The 21,923-nt window shown below is 51.7% G+C and overlaps 1 protein-coding gene across 3 annotated transcripts in view; it reads left to right on the top strand.

Annotated features, from left to right (window-relative positions):
• Window positions 1-21,923, top strand: part of LOC138840946 (cilia- and flagella-associated protein 251-like) — a 44,228-nt gene that overhangs the window by 15,625 nt on the left and 6,680 nt on the right. For 2 of the 3 annotated variants that reach the window (XM_070041396.1, XM_070041397.1), the window contains exons 9-19: window positions 22-72; window positions 819-1,024; window positions 3,217-3,411; window positions 4,231-4,481; window positions 4,647-4,798; window positions 5,552-5,725; window positions 6,313-6,497; window positions 8,006-8,120; window positions 9,132-9,295; window positions 11,334-11,424; window positions 11,868-12,011. In XM_070041396.1, coding sequence (XP_069897497.1) covers window positions 22-72; window positions 819-1,024; window positions 3,217-3,411; window positions 4,231-4,481; window positions 4,647-4,798; window positions 5,552-5,725; window positions 6,313-6,497; window positions 8,006-8,120; window positions 9,132-9,295; window positions 11,334-11,424; window positions 11,868-12,011 — 1,728 coding nt within the window. The remainder of the gene's footprint in view (window positions 1-21; window positions 73-818; window positions 1,025-3,216; window positions 3,412-4,230; window positions 4,482-4,646; window positions 4,799-5,551; window positions 5,726-6,312; window positions 6,498-8,005; window positions 8,121-9,131; window positions 9,296-11,333; window positions 11,425-11,867; window positions 12,012-21,923) is intronic. The other variant, XM_070041398.1, reaches the window with a different exon arrangement.

Below are 21,923 nucleotides of genomic sequence, written 5' to 3' on the forward strand. Positions count from 1 at the left end.
TTTTTTTCTGTTTCTTGTCAGCTTGAACACAAAAATATACTAGTTCACAGTGCCCCACTTTTAACAGAAAAAGTGAGTACCACCAGTGGCATTTTTATACACAGGATTTTGTGGAGACTAGATACGCATGCGCATGCTTGGCTGTGTTGAGCTATGCTTTGTGTGTGTTTTCGTTAATCCATTGGGAAGTCGTTGGAACATCTTCCCATGGGTCTGTGGATTAAAGCTGTGTAAGTGGAGTGTGAGCAGGTCCCTTTTGAGATGGCTCAGTCCAGAGTGACCAAAGAATGAATGGCATGGGGGAGTCAGATGCTCAGGAGTGGGCCGGGCGGCGGGAGCCACAGGTGGAGAAGCTTCCATCTGCCTGCTTGCTTCAGGCTACTTGGTCTCAAGTGGATCTTGAATCCCATCTCCTAAAGCATTTTCTGTGTTTGATGTTTGATGCTCATAGAATTTGCTCTCAGAGGGCATGCTAGGGTTTTCCTGCTTCCATTCTGCTCTGTGTGTGTGTGTGTGTGTGTGTGTGTGTGTGTGTATGTGTGTGTCTGTGTCTGTGTCTGTGTGTCTGTGTCTGTGTCTGTGTGTCTGTGTCTGTGTGTCTGTGTATCTGTCTGTCTCTCTGTTGCAGGGCTTGAATTCAGGGTCTACTACTCTTTCTCTCTTTGCTTTTCTGCTCACTGCCAGTACTCTACCACTTGAGCCATGCCTCAACCTCTGATTTTTTTTGGCTAATTGGAGAAAAGAGATTTGTCTGCAAGGGTTGGTTTTGTTTCTGTTGCCCACAGTAACTCAAAGCATTCCCTGTCTTTGATCCACAGACATTCAACAAGCTCGTGGGGAAATTCAGCCAGTCTGTCTTCCACCTGAACTCGATGCAGATCCTGTCCGCCACGCTGGAGGGCAAGCTGGTGGTGTGGGACATCCAGCGGCCGCACTTGCCGGCCTCCGGCCTGCCCTACCTCAAGCCTTGCAAACTGGTACACTTGCAGAAGGAGGGCGTCACGGTGCTCACCACGGTCGACAGGTACTGAGCTTCATTAACAAGCGGCTTTCAGCCACTAGAAAAGCATGTGGAAACCCTTCTGTCTACGCATTTGTATTTGAATAGGAGGTGTCTGGGGAGGGTCATAATTATCTGGGAAGAGCTGGAGTGTGGGGGTGGGTTTATTCTTTGTATAGTTCCATTAACACTCATTGGGTATATTATTTTACGGCCTAGGCATGCATTATGTTTTTTTAAAAAAAAACTCTCTATGTTGATGAAACAAAAAAGTAACTGATTTTTTCCTTCTGTGATGTTTTTGTATTCTTGTGACTTTTTTTTACACCCCCCCCCCGACAATTTTACTTCAGGAAAATAATCCCAATAAATATATTGTCTGACTGAAAAAATAACATGTTCACGTTATCTAAAGATCAAACATGCCAGGTCCTTTTGAGGAAGAAGGTTGAGACAGGGTCTTGCTATGTGGCCCACGCTGGTGTTGAACTGTGATCCTCTTGCTTCAGCTTCCCTTGTACTGGGATTACAGGCATGTGCCACTATACTTGGCTTTCAGAACTTTATAAAAATCGGAGCTCTTTTTGATTTTTAAGAGGCTGTGAGGACTCAGATGAGCACAAAAAGAGTGACAGAACCTCTTTTATTACATCTCAGCTGGTGACCTTGAGCAAAGAACCTACATTTCTCCATCTGTGAAATGGTTATAACAATGTCTCTGAGATTTCATGAGGATTTCATGAGACAGGGCAGGTACAACTATACTGCCTGGCACACAGAGCCCAGGTAAATGGCAGCCAACTTGGGTGTGTTAGAGAAGTTTCCAGATGTGTTGAGATCATACCTGCAGCAAGGAGCTGGCTCTGTGGTTGGAGTCACAGTCCGTCTGCTTTCAATAGGCCTGTTAGCTTTCATTTGTCTTTTTCATTCCTTTGTTGGCCCTGAGGTTGGACTTAGGGCTCTGTAAAGACCAGGCCTGGATTCCCCCTCTCCATGTTTAATCAAATCCAGCCAGTACGTGGGAGCCTTGGGAGGAACAGGGCCCTTAAGAACACTACCTGTAATCCTAGCTACTCAAGGAGATGAGATCTGAGGATTATGGTTCAAAGCCAGCCCAGGCAGGAAAGGCCATGAGACTCTTAACTCCAATGAACCACCAGAGGACTGGAAATGGAGCTGTGGCTCAAAGTGGTAGAAAGCTAGTTTGAGCTGAAGACCTCAGGGACAGTGCCCAGGCTCTCAGTTCAAGCCCTTTGCCCAATAAAAGCAAAAACAAAAACAAGAACTAAAAAAAAAACCACTTAACCTGTTTTGCCACTTCTGTCCAGAAGAGGGCAGTAAAAGAGGCACTGGCCAATTATTCTGTCCACCTGCCTTGCTTGATCATCAGAAAGCTCATTTACTCACTCTGCATAATCTATGAGAAAATTCCCCTGCTCCTCCCCCACCTCTGATTAGAATTGTGTCAGAGTCTTATTTAAAAAAGCAGCAACAAGCCCATTGGGGTGGATCAGATGACTGGAAATAACAGCCATTTTGTCACACCCCACTGCCCGGGCTATAGTAGCTGGATGCGGTTTTAGTGTCTCTAACAGGAGCGCCTTCCTCCCAAGCAGCTGAAGGCCCATGGCCAGCCCGTGTGCTTTCAGAGGTTGCTTGATGGACTCTCCCCTCTGTCTGTGGTCTTATGGCGGAGAATGTAAATCACCGTCCACCACCACCTTGGTGACAGCTGACCTTGGGGAGAGAGGAGCATTAGACTCTCCCGAATGCCCTGTGCAGTCTCGCCTTTCAGCCCTGGAAGATTGTTGCTGGTGATCACTGGGATATACTTTTATTTTGGTCAGTCATGGGACTTGAACTCTGGGCCTAGGCACTGTCCCTCAGCCCTTCAGCTCAAGGCTAGAGCTCTACCACTTGAGCCACAGCGCCACTTCTGGCTTTTTCTGCTTATGTGGTGCTAAGGAATTGATCCCAGGGCCTCATGCATGTGAGGCAAGCGCTCTACCACTGAGCCACCTTCCCAGCCCAACTTTAGTCTTTGAGAGCAAGTTTCCCAACTTTTCTGTACGTTGGTTTCCTAGATGTGACACAGGGCAACAGGAAAGCCAGTGTCATGGGGCGGGTGACAGGGAATCCCTGTGCCCAGGGCCTGGCGCGAGCAGGTGCTCCACGCTCGGGTTTTCCTCCATCTAACGCGCATGCCACTCCTCCAGCTACATCGTCACCGGCGACATAAAGGGGACCATCAAGTTCTATGATGACTCGCTGTCCATCATCAACTGGTATAGCAACTTAAAGCTGAGCTCCATCAGGTCTCTGTCCTTCGCCAAGAAACCACCCAAACCCCCTACCGACACGTCCAACCTCCCCTCCGACTGCACCCTGAGAGGCGACATATTTGTTGTCAGGTGAGCTGTGGATGAGTCCCATCATTCGGCATCTTCTGACTGGAGAAGACCACGGAAGATCACAGATGCCATCTTTCAGCCTGCACACAGTGGCTGTCCTTCCTGCCCCAGGGTGTGAAGCCCAGGCCTGCAATCCCGGCCTTCTAAGCCTCGGGAGGCTGAGATCTGAGGATCCCGGTTCAAAGCCAGCCCGGGCAGGAAAGTCCATGAGACTCTTATCTCCAGTGAACCACTAGAAAACTGGAAGTGGTACTGTGGCTCAAGTAGTAGAGCGCTTGCCTTGAGCTGAAGAGCTGAGGGACAGCGCCCAGGCCCAGAGTTCAAGCCCCATGACCAACAAAAACAAAGCCAAAAAAAACCCAAAAGTATCTTGAGAGAGTTGGCGCTGGCCAGTCCTGAACCAAGCCTGTCCTAGCCACTGAGGTTAAAAGCATTGGATAATTAATAGCCGTAACATTTCAGGACCGAATTATCTGTGCGTCTGCTTAATTACCCTTGCAGTCTTTACAGGCGCATCTGTATGTGTGCGCCCAACTCCATATTTGCATACACAAATGAATATTTGCATGTGCAGATTAGCTAATTGTTCAACTGTCTGTCCATCTGCATACTTAATGACTCAATTTACATGTGGAAAGTGGACTTGTTTCACTCACAAATGGAGGATGCTGGGTGTTGGCGGTGTATTTTTGGAGATGTTGGGTTAATAATGTCAGGCAATTATAGCCCACAGGGGCGTTCCGTGTGCGATTAGCCGCAGAATGGCTGGCGAGCCCCGTTCCCCACAGGCGCACTGTTCACCCTCTCTTTGGCAAACAGGAATTTCATCATTGCCACGTGTGATGCCTCCGTGTACCACCTAACGGTAGAGGGCACCAAACTGGAGAAACTCTTCGTAGAGCCCAAGGAGGCCATTTATGCCATCGCCTGCCACCCGTACCAGCCCCTGCTCGCCATCGGGAGCACGTGTGGCATGATCAAGATGTGGGACTACGAGAAGAAGAAGTACCTCTTCAGCAGGGTCTTTGAGAAGGGGCTGGGCATCCAGAGTCTGACCTACAACCCGGAAGGTATTTCCACACAGGGCTGTGCCCTCGCTCTCGGGTCCCCGCCACACCCTGGGCCTCTTCTGCCTTTCATTCCGTCCCCTGCGTGCCTGTGGCTGTGTGCTCTGCTCCCAGATCAGGGCAGACTGTTTCTCGAAGGAATGAAGGCTTCTGGTGCTTGTTCTGTAGGCACCCTGCTTGGAGCTGGCTTCACCGAGGGGACGGTTTACATCCTCGACGCAATGTCTTTAAAGAACGAGACCGAGGAGCCCTTCCACTATTCACACAGCAGCGTGACGCATGTCAGCTTCTCCCACAACTCCCGCTACATGGCCACAGCGGTGAGTGCCCGCCCAGGGAGGGCGGTGGGAAGCAGAAAGGGTGGAGGTGGAGGGGCCCTGGGGCTATGTTGGAGGCTGAGGTTGTGAGGATCTTGGTTGGAGGGCGGCCCAGGCAGAGACACCGTGAGTCTCCCCATCTCAACAGAAAGATGAGGGTAGAGTTTGCCCTCCCTCTCATCCGGCTGTCGTCCTGGTTAAGACAATGATGGGCGGCCTAAGATAGGGGGATCACAGTCTAGACATGCAAAAAGCAGAAAGCAAACAATCTGAACAATGATAGTTTTCTGTGTGTGTGGTACTGGCATCTGGACTGAGTGCCCCGGCTGGCCAAGTGGGCGCTCTTCCCACTTGAACTTATAGCTTATAGCTCCAAAGAGCAAAAGTCTTTCATTTATTTTGTTTTAGTACTGGGATTTGAACTTGGGCTAGGAGCTCTAACCCTAGAGCCGTACCTCCCACCCACGAGGATTCATTAGTGGTAAAGTCAAGACAGAAAACTTCTACTCTCTTTTTGTGTGTGTGCCGGTTCTGGGGCTTGAACTCAGGGCCAAGGCTCTGTCCCTTTCCTTTTGTGCTCAAGGCTGGTGCTCTATCACTTGAGCCACAACTTTTTGGTGGTTAACTGGAGATGAGTTTCCACTTTTTCTGCTCTGACTGGCTTTAAGCTGATCCTCAGATCTCAGCCTCCTGAGCCGCTGGGGTGACTGGCGCGCTGCCGGCGCCCGGCTTACTTGTGCTGTCACTCATGTTTAGGACGTCAGTTTCACGGTGGTTGTGTTCGTGATGGTCGTCCAGAATGGACAGAGAGTGTGGCAGTACCTGGCACGGCTCCGCTCACATCGCAAGAGCATCCAGAGCCTCCTGTTCGGGGTTCACCTGGACAGCAACGAGCCCCGGCTGCTGAGCCTCGGCAGAGACCGCTTCTTGGTGAGCCCCTGGGCTCTGGCGCGACCCCCCCCCCGGCTCCGCCCACGCAGGTCACAGCACCACACATCCCTGGCCCGCAGCGTGAGTTCGCTGGGCGGCCTGCCCTAACAGGGCTGTGATGGTGCCCCGGCTCGTGTCCTGGAGGAGGTGCTGGGGAGAGCAGGGTCCCCCACAGGCTGGGGGCTCAGCCACCTGGCTCTAGCCCCTACTCTCGAGGAGTCCCTGAGATAATGGTAAGGTGGCCAGTAGAACTAACAGTGAGAGGACACTTGCCGGGCACAGCAGTGGCTCACACCTTTAATCCTAGTTACTCAGGAGGCTGAGATCTGAGGATCACAGTTCAAAGCCAGCCTGGCTCAGAAGTCCCTGTGAGACTCTTACCTCCAAGGAATCACCAGAAAACTGGAAGTGGTGGTGTGGCTCAAGTGGTAAAGCATTAGCTTTGAGCACAAAAGCTCAGAGACAGCGCCCAGGCCCCTGAGTTCAAGCCCCAGCACTGGCACACACATGCGTGCACACGCACACACAGGCACACAAGCACACACACATACACACAGCCTCGTGTGTCTGTCTGGTCCTCTGTGTAGATCGAGTACAATCTCAGCAGAAGCTTCAAAGACCACCTGGAAGTGCTGGACATCCACCGCACGGACCAGGGGACCTACCCCACCTGCATGGTGTGGTACCCGCCCCTCACCAAGGAGCTCTTCCTGCTCATGTGCAACAGCGGCTACAAAGTGAAGCTTTTCAACGCCACCACCAAGATGTGCAGGTGCGCCCCGGAGTGCCCTCCCAGGAGCGGGGGGCAGTCTGCACCCAGGGCCTGGCACAGCTTGGCTACGATTCTCATTGGGGGAAATGGAGGCACTGGGAACCTGGGCCATTCTTCCCCAGAGTGTGCCAGCGCTCAGGGCCTACTGCGCAGACTCGGGCTCTGGCAAGGCGGGACTTTCACCCACATGCCCGCCCGTCTGAGGGATGGGTTTCCCTCCTCTGTGCTCCAGAGACATTGTCCGTTCAGTGCCTCCCCGGGCAGGTCAGGTGCTGCTCTGGGCGCCTAAGAGGGCGTGTTCTGCCGTCGGGGGCGCCCCCGAGGCCACCGAGTGGCTAGGACTGAGTGTGGGTGATGGGATTTGTGGAACCCGGTGGAGGGGCTCTGCCTTCAAAGAGTAGAAGGGGAGGCCCAGACAGGGAAGGCCGGAACAGAGATCTGGAGGAGGTGAGCAAGTGAGCCGGGACACAAGCCTGCACAGAGAGGCCCGGCAAGGGCGAAGGCGTGCCAGGAAGGCCAGCCTGGTGGAGGGGGCGGCAGGAGGGGCGCAGAAGGGCTCCATTGTACAACCGGCCCAGACGGAGGCCAGGCCCGCCGCACCCCCCTCAGGACGGTCGGCCACACCCAGCCACAGTGCTAAAGGCAGGCTTGCCGCCGCCGCCTCTCACGCCGGACGTGGGGTCAGTCCTGTCCCTTCCAGACTGAAAGACAGCCACAAGGTGACGGCAGGAGGGCGCCTCACGGAGCATCTGCTGTTTGGTGGTGGCCACACGTGGTAATCCCAGTGCTTGGAAGGCTGAGGCGGGAGGATTGAAAGTGAAGGCTAGGGCTGAGAATGTGGCTCAGTGGTAGAGGGCTTGCCTAGCACTCTTGCTTGCCCTGGGATCCATTCCTCAGTACCACGTACACAGAAAAAGCTGGAAGTGGCGCTGTGGCTCAAGGGGTAGAGCGCTCGCCTTGAGCCAAAGAAGCTCAGGGACAGTGCCCAGGCCCTGAGTTCAAGCCCCAGGACTGGCAAAAAAGAAAGAAAGAAACAAAGAGAGAAAGAAAGAAAGGAAAGACGGAAGGAAGGAAGGGAGGAAGGAAGGAAGGAAGGAAAAGAAAAGAAATTAGTTAAGGCCAGCCTGGGTCTCCACCTAGGGAGACCCTGCCTCTAAAAAAAAGAAGGAAGGCCGGGCGCCGGTGGCTCACACCTGTCATCCTAGCTACTCAGGAGGCTGAGATCTGAGGATCGCAGTTCCAAGCCTGCCTGGGCAGGAAAAGCCTGTGAGACTCTTATCTCCAATGAACCACCAGAAAACCAGAAGTGGCACTGTGGCTCAAGTGGTAGAGAGCTCGTCTTGAGCTGAAGAGCTGAGGGACAGCGCCCAGGCCCAGAGTTCAAGCGCCACGACCAACCAAAAAAATAAAAAAAAGGAAGGGAGGGAGGGAAGGGAGGAAGGAAGAGAGCACTCTTAAAACATACTCAGATGTGTGAAATGCAAACTCCGTTTCTCTGTGGCACTCAGGAAGACGCTTCTGGGGCCGGCGTACGGGTCCCCCATTGAGTACACGCAGGTGCTCCCAGTGAAAGACACGCTGGACCTCCTGAAGCGGTACTTGGTGTTCATCAACAAAGACAAGGTACCACCCTGGGTCCCGCCTCGGGCAGCTCAAGTCTTGGAGAACCGAAGCACAGGGCCTGGCCCCAAGCCACAGACCCCTTCCTTCCATCCAGGCCTGGGGGGGGGGGGGGGATGCTGAAAATTGCATTTGGGAGACCCTTGTGAACAGGTAGCATGTGTTCTGTACCCTCAAGAAGACGTTGCCTGCAGAGGGTTTTCTTCTTCCTTCCATATTTGTATGTAAAAATTTAATTTTCATGGAGGATATGCAAATTCATTACACTTAGTTGTAAATTTATTTAATTTATTTATCACTTTGTCCGTTGTGGGGCTTCAACTCAGGGCCTGGGCATTGTCCCTGAGCTCTTTTGCTCAAGGCTAGTGCTCTTACCCCTTTGAGCCACAGCTCCACTTCTGGTTTTCCGAGCAGTTAATTGGAGATAAGTCTCATGGGGACTTTTCTGCCCAGGCTGGCTTTGAGCCATGATCCTCAGATCTCAGCCTCCTGGGTAGGATTACAGACATGAGCCACCAGCTTACTTGTAAATTTAATGAATCAGAAGAAAAGCATAAATCATAGTGGGTGTGCACCCCTGGCTCACGCCTGTAATCCCAGCTACTCAGGAGGCCGAGATCTGAGGATTGAGGTTCAAGCCAGCGTGGGCAGGAAAGTCCTTGAGACTCTTATTTCCAGTTAACGAGCAAAGAAGCTGGAAGTGGACCTAATAGAACACCGGTCCTAAGCAAAAAAGCTCAGGGGCAGTGTCCAAGCCCTGAGTTGAAACTCCAGTGCCTTAGTCAGGCTGTGAGCAGCGCTGTGGCGAACCTGGAGAGGCCGCGTTCTCCGTCCCTGCCGTGCCGTGCGCCGTGCCGTGCGCCGCGCCTTGTGCCTTGCCGTGCGCCGTGCCGTGCTGTGCTGCTTTGGGCCGGGCTGCGTGCCTCCCCACTCCTGCTCTGACACCATTTTAGATTCGCGGTCCAGCTCCGATCTGAGACCCAGCTTGCTGAATGGGATTCTCCACCTGTCTAGGTTGGACTCCAGATCTTACCAATTGACGGCAACCCGCACAAGACCTGTGCCATCATCTGCCACCCGAGTGGCGTGGCCGGCCTGGCCCTCTCCCATGACGGCCGCTACGCGTTCACAGCGGGCGGGCAAGACCACTCAGTCACACAGTGGAAAATCAACTTGAGGTGCGTAGAGGCCCTACGCGGAAGGCGCCCAGTGGAGAGCCCTTCTTATTTATCTTTTTGGTGCCAGTCCTGGGGCTTGAACTCTGGGCCTGGGCGCTGTTCCTCAGCTCTTCAGCTCAAGGCTAGCACTCTACCACTTGAGCCACAGCGCCACTTCCAGCTTTTTCTGTGTATGTGGTGCTAAGGAATCGAACCCAAGGCTTCCTGCGTGCTAGGCGAGCTCTCTACCACTGAGCCACACTCCCAGCCCGACTTCTGACTCTTTTTGCTGGTAAATTGGAGCTAGAGTCAGTCTCCAATGTATCTGCCCAGGCGGCCTCAAACTAAGATCCTCAGGTCTCAGCCTTCCTGAGATTATGGGGATTATGCGCATGAGCCACCCTGCCTGGTCTGTTCCCATTCCTGACCACACTCCCCAGCCCCCAGCCCCCTGTGTCCCACAAGCCTTTCCTGCAGCGAGACCCAGAGAAGCCAGAAGCGCCTGGGATTCCTTCTTCCAGGGGCAAATGTGTTCGCGGGTCCCGGTGAGGTCTGCGCTCTGCCGGTGTCTTTCTGGACTTTTCTTAGCTTGAATTTTGGTGAAAATAGCCGTGAAGCCTGTTAGAGTTCAGGCATACCCAGACTGTCTTTGCCCAAGGGAGCAGGTCCTGGGATGGAAGGGGGGGGGAGATCAGGGAAGGGGGGGAGCTGCCCTCTGCCCCCCCCCCCCGCAGCTGTGGGAACAGGAGGTGCGTCTCCTGCTCTTGTCTTTGTCCTCAGTCACCCAGGAGCTGGAATTGTTAGGGTTTTGTTTGTTTGTTTGTTTGTTTATCAACGGGCTCTGCTTTCCAGTAGCTCTCCAGTGTCTGGCCAGGGTGCAGGCTTCTGAGAATTTCAATCTAATCTGTTATGCGGACAAAGAATCATTATAAACTAATTAGCCCTTTATTGCTGCTTCTGGTGACTTAATATGTGGAGTGCTTCACAAGTGGAGAAGAAATAGAAAAACCCTAAACAAGTAAACAAGATTCCCTGGCGGGTTTACTGAAGGCGGAGCCGAGGGAGAGGCAGGGCCGCAGGGCTCCTTACAGTCCTGGCCAGGCCCCAGCTCTGCTGACCGTGTGTGGCTGTGTGCATGGGGCCTCCTCCCGCATCCTCCCTCCCTTCCCTGCTAGCTGGGCAGCCTTGTGCTTTGTTTGTCTGTCCTTGTCTTCGTTTTGCTTTTGTGCCAGTCCTGAGGCACCTCTGCCTGCCAAGTAGCCAGGATTACAGGTGTCTACTACCATGCTGAGTGTGTAGCTAAGTCTTTGTAAAAGAAATGTAGGGGCATTTCACAGTGGGCCTAGCTCCGTCCTCACAATCATCCCAGGTCTGAGGGTCCTTATTGGCTGGGCTGTGGAGTGAGGGGTGGGGAAGGGGGGGCCCTTCCGAGCCAGTCCTCCGCCTCACAAACATCAGTCACAGGTGGAAGCCAAAGGCCTTGCCAGAGCCAGCGCATGCGCTGACTTCTGTCACTCTTGCTACAAGCCCTGCGCCATTCTTCCCATTTAACAGATGAGGAAATGGAGGCCAGGACGGTTCAGTCACTTCCAACTTTACCATGTGGGCATTTAACCCTTTCCAACTGTGGTTCTCAGCAAAGGAGCTGTTACAACCCTGGCAAAGGGCTGACTGGCTGATTAGCAGAGGCCCACGGGTGGATTATTATAATGCCTTCCGATTTCTAGCCTCCTGCACGAGCCTCCTGCAAAAGTAGGTTTCCTTACCATTTAAGTGGCCTATTTTTAGAGACTCTGCCCCGGTGTTAGAGAGCAGAGGATTATTTTTATCCGCTTGGCATGGGTCCCTGTGGTCTCCCGAGTTTTTATGGAAGCAATTAGTGCCGGCGGTCCAGCCCTGCTCTCGGCTAAGGTTACAGCTCTGCTGCTGGGGGGGGGGGGCTTGCCTGTCTCCCCAGGGAGTGAGGCTCAGCCCCCCAAAGATGGCAGGCCGATTACCAAGCGCCCAGTAGCGCTGGAGGTCTGAGCGCTTCCTCATGGCGCCGTCTGTTCTGTTCCAGCGCCCTGGACGCCGCCGTCTCCCTCGGGGGCAACGACCTGACCCCCTTCTACGGCCTGGTGTCCGGAGGCAGGGAAGGAAAATTCTACAGGGTAACATTCTCCCCTCCCCGGGTGCGCAGAGCCGCCCCCGCCGCCCCGCTCTGTGCTCCGCCACGTTCTTTCTCCTTCCCACCACGGTGCTCAAAATAGATTTTCTAGAAAACACCCCTGAAGCCGGGCACTAGGATGACAGGTGGCTCACACCTGTCATCCTAGCTACTCAGGAGGCTGAGATCGGAGGATCTCGGTTCAAGGCCAGCTCTGGCAGGAAAGTCCCTGAGACTCTTCAGTGAACCACCAGAAAACCGGAAGTGGCGCTGTGGCTCAAGTGGTAGAGCGCTGGTCTTGAGCTGAAGAGCTCAGGGACCGCGCCCAGGCCCAGAGTTCAAGCCCCACGACCGACAACAACAACACAAAAGGAAAAACACCCTTGAAGCCTTCATGGCGGCCGCACGAGGCCCGCTGAGCGCTGGTTTCCCTGTCACGGCACCCAGGAGCTGGAGGACTACTTCTACTACTCGCAGCTCCGCAGCCAGGGCATCGACACGATGGAGAGCAGGAGGCCGTCGGAGCACATCGACCTGTCCGAGCTGCCCTTCGTCATGCGCGCCATCGGCTTCTACCCGTCCGAGGAGGAGGTGAGCACCCCGCGCCTGCGCGCACGGCCTCGGGGGACGCAGCGGCAAGAAGGGTGTGGACAGGCAGGCGTGCGCCTGGGGACCTGACTGACCGAAGCCAGGGCCCCTATTCCAAGACATGATCCTTGGGGAAGGGTGGCGCTGGGAGAGCCAGGGCGGTGAGCACCGAGTCTGGAAGTGGCTCCTCTGTGGGCCAGGCGAGCCGCTGCGGCCCGCGGGGCGGAAGGGCTGGCTGATGGCAGGAATTCTATTCTTTTTTGCTTCCTTTTGCTTGAACTCAGGGCCCTGGCCACTGAGCTTTTGTGCTCAAGGTGAGTGCCCTGTCACTTGAGCTACAGCTTCATGTCTGGCTTTTGGGTAGTTAACTGGAGATAGGGTCTCATGGACTTCCCTGTCCAGCCTGGCTTTCCACCCAGAAGTCTTGGTGGCTTCCTGGTCATTTTTCTTGGGCATAATCCAAGGAGAATGGCTGGGTCAGAGACTGTGAGCTTTAAAGCCCTTTTGCTGTATTTCCAAAAACACAGCCTGTTTTGCCCGGTGCTGGTGACTCAAACCTGTAATTCCAGCTACCCAGGAGCCTGAGGATTTCCATTCAGAACCAGCCCCCGGGTTGACAAATCTAAAAAACTCTTATTTCCAACTAATGAGCAGAAAGTCAAAAGTGGAGGTGTGAATCAAGTGGTAGAGTGCCATCCTTGATTGAAAAATCTAAGGGACAATATCCAGGTCCTGAATTCAAGCTCTAGTACCAAAATACACAAACAAACAAATAAATAAACCCATACAACTAGAAACTCCTTTGTGCAGCTACTTAAACAAAAAAAAAGTTGGGCTGAGAAGGTGGCTTGGTGGTAGAGTACTTACCTTGCAAGCAAGAAACCCTAGGTTCGATTCCTCAGTACCACATAAACAGAAAAAGTCTGAAGAGGCACTGTGGCTCAAGTGGTAGAGTGCTAGCTTTGAGCAAAAAGAGGCTCAGGGACAGCGCCCAGGACATGAGTTCAAACCCAGCACTGGCAAAAAAAAAAGATCAGTCAGTCATAGGGTTGTTTTTTTTTTGTCGGTCGTGGGGCTTGAACTCTGGGCCTGGGCGCTGTCCCTCAGCTCTTCAGCTCAAGGCGAGCGCTCTACCACTTGAGCTACAGCGCCACTTCCAGTTTTCTGGTGGTTTATTGGAGATAGGAGTCTCACGGTCTCTCCTGCCCGGGCTGGCTTTGAACCGCGATCCTCAGATCTCAGCCTCCTGAGTAGCTAGGATTACAGGCGTGAGCCCCCAGCGCCCGGCTCAGTCATAGGGTTTTAACTCAGGGGCTAGGAGCTGCCCCTGAGCACTGTCCCCTTTGCTCAAGGCTAGCACTCTACTACTTTGAGCCACAGGGCCACTTCCAGTTTTCTGGTGATTAATTGGAGATAAGAGTCTTACATACTTTCCTGCCTGGGCTGGCTTTGAACTTTGATCTGAGCCTCCTGAATAGCTAGTATATTAGGTGTGAGCCAACAGCACCAGACTAAAGATAATTCTTTTTTTTTTTTTTTACCAGTCCTGGGCCTTGAACTCAGGGCTTTTTCCGGGTATGTGGTACTAAGGAATGGAACCCAGGGCTTCAGCATGGGATGCAAGCACTCCACCACTAAGCCACATCCCCAGCCCCTAAAGATACTATGTAAAAGAAAAGAAAAAAGAGCTACACAGCCAAAAATAAAATAGTTATTGTAATGTTGATACCTGCTACCCATGCTGCCCCAAAACTGGGGCTTGGTGGTGTTCTAGCAAGGGTCTCTAAGGGTTTAATGCTACTCAAATCACTCACTCACACATTCACACACACACACACACACACACACACACACGCACACATGCACACATGCACATACACATGCATGCATATGGGATGGGGAATACCTCAGTGGTAGATCTGGTATATATGGGGCCCTTGATCTATCCCAGCACGCTCCACCCTCCCTCCTTCCGCCCCTCCCTCCTTCACTCCCTCTGTTCCTTCCTTCTTTCTTTCTTTCCTCTTGTTCTCTCTTTCTCCTTAGACTTGTTCTGTGAAACAGATGTGGCCCCATCAGTGTGCAGACTTCATCAGTGTGGGTTGATTTCTATCTGAAGCTATGCAGGCTGCTGTTTCTGGTCTTTTGTTTTCCTGTCAGATTAATAGGGATTAAAAAATAATCTTTTCAGGGTTTTGAAACTTCGCACTGGGGCTTGGCTGAGGTACGGGAGGGTTTCCTGTAGCGGCGGCCCTTCCCGGAGAAGTTGCCTGGAGAGCTTGGCCAGTAGTAAGGGGTTTAACGCAGGCCCCGCCCTCCCGCAGAGGGCCTCTACTCTCCTGACGTCATTAAGACTCCCTGTGGGATTTACAGCTAGCCAGTGCGGTAAATTGAAGTGAAATTATACTATAACCCTCCCCAAAGAATTCTAGAACCTTCCCTTCTTTAGCAGAGCCAACATGGCTGAGCAGACAGCTCTTACAAACCATTACTTGTTTTTTTTTCTTTCTTTTCTTTCTTCGAGTGTGTGTGTGTGTGTGTGTGTGTGTGTGTGTGTGTGTGTGTGTGTGTGTGTGTGTGTGTGTGTGTGTGTGTGACAGGACTTCAGGACCTTTTGCTTTTGTTTAGGTTTTTCACTTAATATTGGCACACTACCTCTCAAACCACACCTCCAGTTCTGGCTTTTTGCTAGTTAATTGGAGATGAGAGTCTTTGGATTTGTCTGCCCTAGCTGGCTTTGAACCTGAGTAGCTGGGATTATACATACCAGCCACCAGTTCCTGGCTTACTTTTATTTTTTGGTCACAGGCTTGAAGTTGTGGCCTGGGCGCTGTCTCTGAGCTCTTTTGCTCAAGGCTGGCACTCTGCCACTTGGGGCCATAGCTCCTCTTCAAGTTCCAGTTTTCTGGTGGTTAATACAAGATAAGAGTCTTGGGCTGGGGGGCTGGGAACGTGGCTCAGGGGTAGAGTGCTTACCTTGCATGCATGAGGCCCTGGGTTCGATTCCTCATCCCCACATACACAGAAAAAGCTGGAAGTAGGTGCTCTGGCTCAAGTGGTAGCGCGCTAGCCTTGAGCTGAAGAGCTGAGGTATAGCGCCCAGGCCCACAGATCAGGCCCCACGTCCAGCAAAAACAAAAACAAAAACAAAAACAAAAAAACAAGACAAGAGTCTCATGGACTTTCCTGCCTGGGCTGGCTTTGAACTGTGATCCTCAGATCTCAGCCTCCTGAGTAGCTAGGATGACAGGCGTGAGCCACCAGCGCCCAACCTATTTTATTTGTGATTGTTTTTCTTTGAGACTGGGTCTTTGCAGCCCAGGCTGGCCTCAAACGCATGATCTTCCTGCCTTGGTCTCTGCCATGCTGGGATTACAGGTGTGCACTACCAGTTTTGACTGCCAATGTTCCCTTTTTATAAATGAACAGTTAGCAATGTATACAATGTTACAGAAGACGCCAGAACGGAGTGTGCAGTGTCTATAACTGATATCAAGAAAGTGTCATCTTCTAACTTTTTAACTGTGTGGAGCTTTTGTTCACTGGTCGCCGCACCCTGCTTTCTGTTTCTCTGGCACAATGTGCTTTATTTTTTGTAGCGACTGCACATCAGTTCCGCTGAGTGGGGAGCACTTGAGGCTCGTCCTGGCAGAGATGTGCATGCCCAGCTCATGCCTGTGTACGGACACTCGGCAAGCATAGGTTGAGTGAATGAATGAATGAATGAATGAATGATGTCCCTGGCCATATTTGACTGCACGGACAATGAGGGAAATAGGAAATGGAGTAATGATCCAGGAGCTGGAACTAGCTGTCTAGTAGTGTTTAGAGCAGAAATTGACAATCGCTTGACTTTCTATGTGTGTAGCTTTGTGTCTAACATCTACTTTAACAGCGTATTGTACTAGGATCTAGCACTCAGGCCTGTCATCCTAGCTGTTCAGGAGGCTGAGATCTGAGAATCAAGGTTCTAAGCTAGCCCAGGCAGCAAAGTCTGTGGGACTTACCTCCAGTTAACCAGTGAAGAGCCAGAAGTAGAGGTGTGGCCCAAGTGGAGTGGGTAGTGGGGTTCAGGCTGGCATTTCCATTCTGTTCAGTTGTCTTAAATACAAGCAGTAGCGTTATACTGCTTTTTGTATTCAGAACAAAACCCAGAGAGATAAGCACCGTCCCTCCCACAGCCTGATCCTTGGCTGGACCCAAGTCCCAGCGGGCCTGCAAGCCTAAGTGGGGGGGGGGAATTCCAGCCAGGGACCAGGGGCCCAATTTCTACTCTGGTAAATACCCAGGGGGCGGGAAAATGAGCTTGAAGAAAGGAGCATCAGGAGGGGGTGAGAGGAATGGCCCCTGTTCCAGGGGAGAGACCCTGGCCGGCCTCACCCAGCCTGCAGTGCGCGTCCTGCACAAAGACCAGAGCAGCGCAAAACCAGCTCTGTCTTTCTCGCTTGCCTCATTAAATAACCAAACCCTGGGTCAGCCGCAGCCAGGGGGGCGGGAGGAGCAGCTGCTCCCTCGGGGTGCTCTGGGGAGGGCAGGCTGCACCCCAGGCACGTGCCTTGTCTGTGCTGCACAGGGGGGAAAGTGAGGATCAGAGCAAGGAGGGAACTTGCGCAGTCACCTGCGGCCCAGGGCAGAGCTGGGGTTTGAAGCAACCTGACACATGTCCTGCATGCGGCTTTGACACCAAGAAGGGGGAGAAAATCCTGAAAATGGAGACATCGATCTTGGTTACTGTTCTGGGGTGTGGATGGAGTTCTGAGGTGTGTGTGTGTGTGTGCATGTGTGAGCATGTATTGTGTGTGTGTGCGCATGTGCGTGCATGCATATGTGTGGCACTAGGGATGGAACCCAGGGCCTTGCGCATGCTCAGCAAGTGTTCTACCACTGAGCTCCACCCCCTGCCCAGAGCTCCTAGTTTTTCTTTTTCTTTCCTTCTTTGTTATTTTTTGCCAGTCGAGAGCTTGAACTCTGGGCCTGGGAGCTGTCCCTAAGCCTCTCTGTGCTCAAGGCTAGTGCTCTACCACTTGAGCCACAGCACCATTTCTGGTTTCCTGGTGGTTAACTTTCCTGCTTGAGCTGGATTCCAACCAGGATCCTCAGATCAACCTTATGAGTAGGTAGGATGACAGACACAGGTCACTAGCCCCTGGCTCTAGTCTTTCTTTAAATCTCCATTGTTGAAATGTTTTTAAATTACAAGCATATGTTCATCTTTACTGGTGTTGTGATTACTAAAGGGTGGAATATGTCTAGGGGTGTGTGTGTGTATAATTTTTTTTTCTTTGTCAGCTGTGGGGTTTGAACTCTGGGCTTGGGCGCTGTCCCTCAGCTCTTCAGCTCAAGGCTAATGCTCTACCACTTGAGCCACAGCGCCACTTCTGGCTTTTTCTGCTTATGTGGTGGTGAGGAATTGAACCCAGGACCTCATGCATGCAAGGCAAGCACTCTACCACTGAGCCACCTTCCCAGCCCCACCTCTGTTCAAATGTGTGGTGTTGGGGCTAGGAATGTGGCTTAGTGGCAGAGTGCTTGTCTAGCGTGTGCATGAAGCCCTGGGTTCGATTCCTCAGTACTATATACACAGAAAAAGCCAGAGTGGTGGTGTGGCTCAAGTGGAAGAGCACTAGCCTTAAGCAAAAGAAGCTCAGAGACAGAGTGCAGGCCCTGAGTTCAAGTCCCAGGACTGGCAAAAAAAAAAAAAAAGAATATCATGTTTCTCTCCATTCATTTTTTTATTTTTATTTTTTTGGGTCTGGTCGTGGGGCCTGAACTCTCGGCCTGGGCGCTGTCCCTCAGCTCTTCAGCTCAAGGCTAGCGCTCTACCACTTGAGCCACAGCGCCACTTCCGGCTTTTTTCTTTTTGCTTATGTGGTGCTGAGGGATCGAACCCAGGGCCTCAGGCATGCAAGGCAAGCGCTCTACCACTGAGCCACCTTCCCAGCCCTCCTCTCCATTTAATAGGGAGGTTATCAAACTTAATTATAAAACATAATCCTGGGCTGTGAAGGTGGCTCAGTGGTAGAGCACTTGCCTTGCATGCATGAGACCCTGGGTTCGATTCCTCAGCACCACATAAGCAGAAAAAGCTGGAAGTGGCACTGAAGCTCAAGTGGTAGAGCGCTGGTTAGCCAAGAGCTGAGGGACAGCGCCCAGACCCAGAGTTCAGCCCTCACAACCAACAACAACAACAAAAATGTAATCCTAAAGCCCTCCATGTCTTCTGGCAACTGCCATCAGAGATCACAAACCCAAACCCAAAGGCCGATGTGGGTCCAAGACAGGGTAGAGGTAAAGGGATCCTAAGCCAGGCCTGGCCCCACCCAGAGCAGGCCACCCCGTGTACAAACGCAAGCATACAAAGCAAACCACAGCCGCCCGAGGAGCTTCCTGCCTTGACTTCACCCAACTGCTCAGGGGCCACTAGAAGCAGAGGGACAGGAACCAAAGAATGAGGAGAAATCCCTCTCCCCTTCCCTCTGCCCCCCCTTTTCCCTCCCTCTCTCTCCTTCCCTCCCTCCTCCTCTTCCTCTGAGCCTCTTTAAAGCCAGGCTCTGAACTCAGCAGCCAAGAAAACAGAGATTGAAGACAGCAGCTGGAGCTGCTAGAGGAGGCGATGTGAGCTGGGAGCTGGTGCCCGCGTCCCCGGCGCCAGCTGTCAGTGCTCTGCTGGAAACCACAGCCGGCGCCAGGGTTCATTTTAATTATAGTTTGCATCGTATTTATTTTGTATTCTTATGCAGTGCTGGAGATGAACTTCACATAATATAAAATCTGCCATTTTAAAGCGAGCAGGTCAGTAGCATTGCCTGCGGCTCTCTAGGTTGTGGCCTCCAGGCGATCACGGGCAGGAGGCGGCCAGGGTGCGAGACACAGGGGCCTCTCTTCCCTGCAGAGAACCGGAGGGATGCCACAAGGTGGGGCCCCATCCAGGTCCCCGAGTTCTCCGGGAGGAGAGAGGATCACAGAGCCACTGAGAAACAGGGCCCATGTCTTTTAGGTCTTTCAAAGACTACTGCACTAGCCAAGTACCAGTGGCTCACACCTGTAATCCCAGCTACTCAGGAGGCTGAGATCTGAGGATTGCAGTTGGAAGCCAACCCAAGTAGGAAAATCTGTGAGACTTATCTCCAATTAAGTCCGAAGTGGAGTTGTAGCTCAAGTGGTAGAATGCTAGCCTTGAGTGAAAAAGCTAAGGGACAGTGCTCAGACCCTGAATTCAAGCCCCGGGACTAACATGTGCACGTGCACCCGCCCCCCAAGATGTCTGACTGAGTAGATTTTAGTATATTAACAGATTTGTGCCACTACCACTACCACAATTCACTTTCATATTTTCTTTTCTTTTTCTGGGGTGGGGGGGTGGGGTGCGGGCAGGTCCTGGGACTTGAACTCAGGGCCAGGACTCTGTCCCTGAGCCTCTCTGTGCTCAAGGCTAGCCCTCTACCACTTGAGCCACAGCCCCACTTCCAGCTTTTTCTGAGTAGTTAAGTGGAGATAAGAGTCTCACGGACTTTCCTGCCTGGCTTTAAGCCACGATCCTCAGATCTCAGTCTCCTGAGTAGCTAAGATGACAGACGTGAGCCCCTAGCACCCAGACACATTTTATCATCCACAAAAGAAAGCCTGCAATGCACTATCATCACCCCTGCTTCCTTCCAGCCCTCCTCACCAGACATGCCACCACTGGCTTCCATTCTGTCACTGTGGATGGATTTGTCTGTCTGGATAATTCCTGTACATGAAGTCATGTGGTGCTTTTTGTGTGACTGGCTCTTTCCCCGTGGCATAATCTATTACCAGGCATATTCTCTAGGCCAATCCCCGCGGCAGCATACTGCAGTGGCTCATTCTTTTTTGATAGGAGAATAACATCTCCTGCACAAATGCACCACCTTCGAGTCTCATGTGTCAGCTGACAGACGTTGGGATTGCTTCTACTTCACAGTGTTGTGATAATGAATATGCATGTCCGAATTTGCGAATTTGTGTATGTTTTCATTTCTGTTAGTCATGGGCCAGGAGGGAGCTCACTGGCTCCTGTGGAAACTCTTGTTTAATTTGAGTGAACATCCAAGTTGTTTTCTACAACAGTTCTACATCAGGTGACCAGCAGGGGGCATAGGTCAGTAGCAGAGCACTTGGTTGCACAGCAAGGGTCTACCACAAAAACAAAGCACCCCACGGGCCAGCCTTCTAAGGGTGACGGTGGAGTAACACCTGTCACCTGCTAGTAACCAAAAAGATAGTTTCACTTATTCCTTTTAAATCAGGATACTGGCTGAACTTCCCTGGGTAGCAGCTTCAGTGCAGCGTTGAGTAGAAGTGACAGGAGCAGATGTCCTGGTCCTGGTCATGAGAGAGCATGCCGCCTCTCACCATTAAGATACAGGCGGCCGTGGTGTGGTTCTCACACATGCGCATCCTCCAGTGAGGAAGAAGGCTTCCGGCCGCATTGATGAGTGTTTTTATGATGAAAGGCTGTTTAGAATTTTGTCAAATATTTTTTCTCCCCTCTATCTAGTTGTCCTTTGATTTTTGTCCTTGTTCTATTATCATACGGTTTGCTGGTTGAATCAACCTTGAATTCCTGGGCTAAATCGCATGTTGGCCCAGTGGGGGCTAATGCCCTTTGTATGTTGCTGAGCTCAGACTGTTTGCATTTTGTTGAGGATATTCACATCCAAAATCATAAGAGATCTTGGTCTATTAGTTTTCTCATAAGGTCTTTGTCTGTTTGGGGTTTTAGGGTAATATAGGTCTTATAGGGTGAATGGGGAGGTATTCCCTTTTCTAGTTTTTGGGGAGAATTTGTAGAAAATTGGTCTTCTTTAAATACTTGGTAGAATCTACGAGGGAAGCCATCTGGTCCTTGGCTTTTCTTTGCAGAGGGTTTTCAACTTGGTCATTCAATTTCTTTCTCTTTCTTTCTCTCTCTCTCTCTCTCTCCCTCCTTTCCTTCCTCCCTCCCTCCTTCCCTCCCTCTCTTTCTCTCTTTCTTTCTTTCTTTCTTGCTTGCTTGCTTTCTCTCTCTCTCTCTTTCTTTCTTTCTTTCTTTCTTTCTTTCTTTCTTTCTTTCTTTCTTTCTTTCTTTCTTTCTTTCTTTCTTTCTTTCTTTCTTTCTTTCTTTCTCATGGATCTTGAACTCTGGGCCTGGGCACTGTCCCTGAACTCTTCAGCTCAAAGCTAGTGTTCTACCACTTGAGCCACAGCACCACTTCTAGTTTTCTGGTGGTTCATTGGAGATAAGAGTCACTTCTGGTTTTCTGGTGGTTAATTGAAGATAAAAGTCTCACAAGCCTCACTGGTGGCTTATGCCTGTAATCCTAGTTACCAGAAGGCTGAGATCCGAGGATCGTGGATTGAGGATCAAGGATCGTGGTTCAAAGCCAGCTTGGTCAGGAAAAGCCACGAGAGTCTTATCTCCAATAAACCATTCAGAAAACCAGAAGTGGCACTGTGGCTCAAGAGGTAGAGCACTAGTCTTGAGCTGAAGAGCTGAAGGACAGCACCTAGGCCCAGAGTTCAAGCCCCTTGACTGACCAAAAAAAAAAAAAAAAAAAAGCTTCATGCACATTCTTGGCTTTCAATCTCTTCTTTTTTTTTTTTTTTTTTTTTTTTTTGGGTCCGGTTGTGGGGCCTGAACTCTGGGCCTGGGCGCTGTCCCTCAGCTCTTCAGCTCAAGGCTAGTGCTCTACCACTTGAGCCACAGCGCCACTTCCGGCTTTTTTCCTATGTGGTGCTGAGGAATTGAACCCAGGGCCTCATGCATTACAAGGCAAGCGCTCTACCACTGAGCCACCTTCCCAGCCCTTCAATCTCTTCTTATTCCAGGTCCTTTTTTTTTTTTTTTTTTTTTTTTTTTTTGCCAACCCTGAGACTTGAATTCAAGGCCTGGGCACTGTCCCTGAGCTTCTT

Source organism: Dipodomys merriami, unplaced genomic scaffold (assembly GCF_024711535.1).
Source record: "Dipodomys merriami isolate MVZ:Mamm:240054 unplaced genomic scaffold, mDipMer1.0.p SCAF_307, whole genome shotgun sequence".
In the NCBI taxonomy this organism is placed as follows: Eukaryota; Metazoa; Chordata; class Mammalia; order Rodentia; family Heteromyidae; genus Dipodomys; species Dipodomys merriami.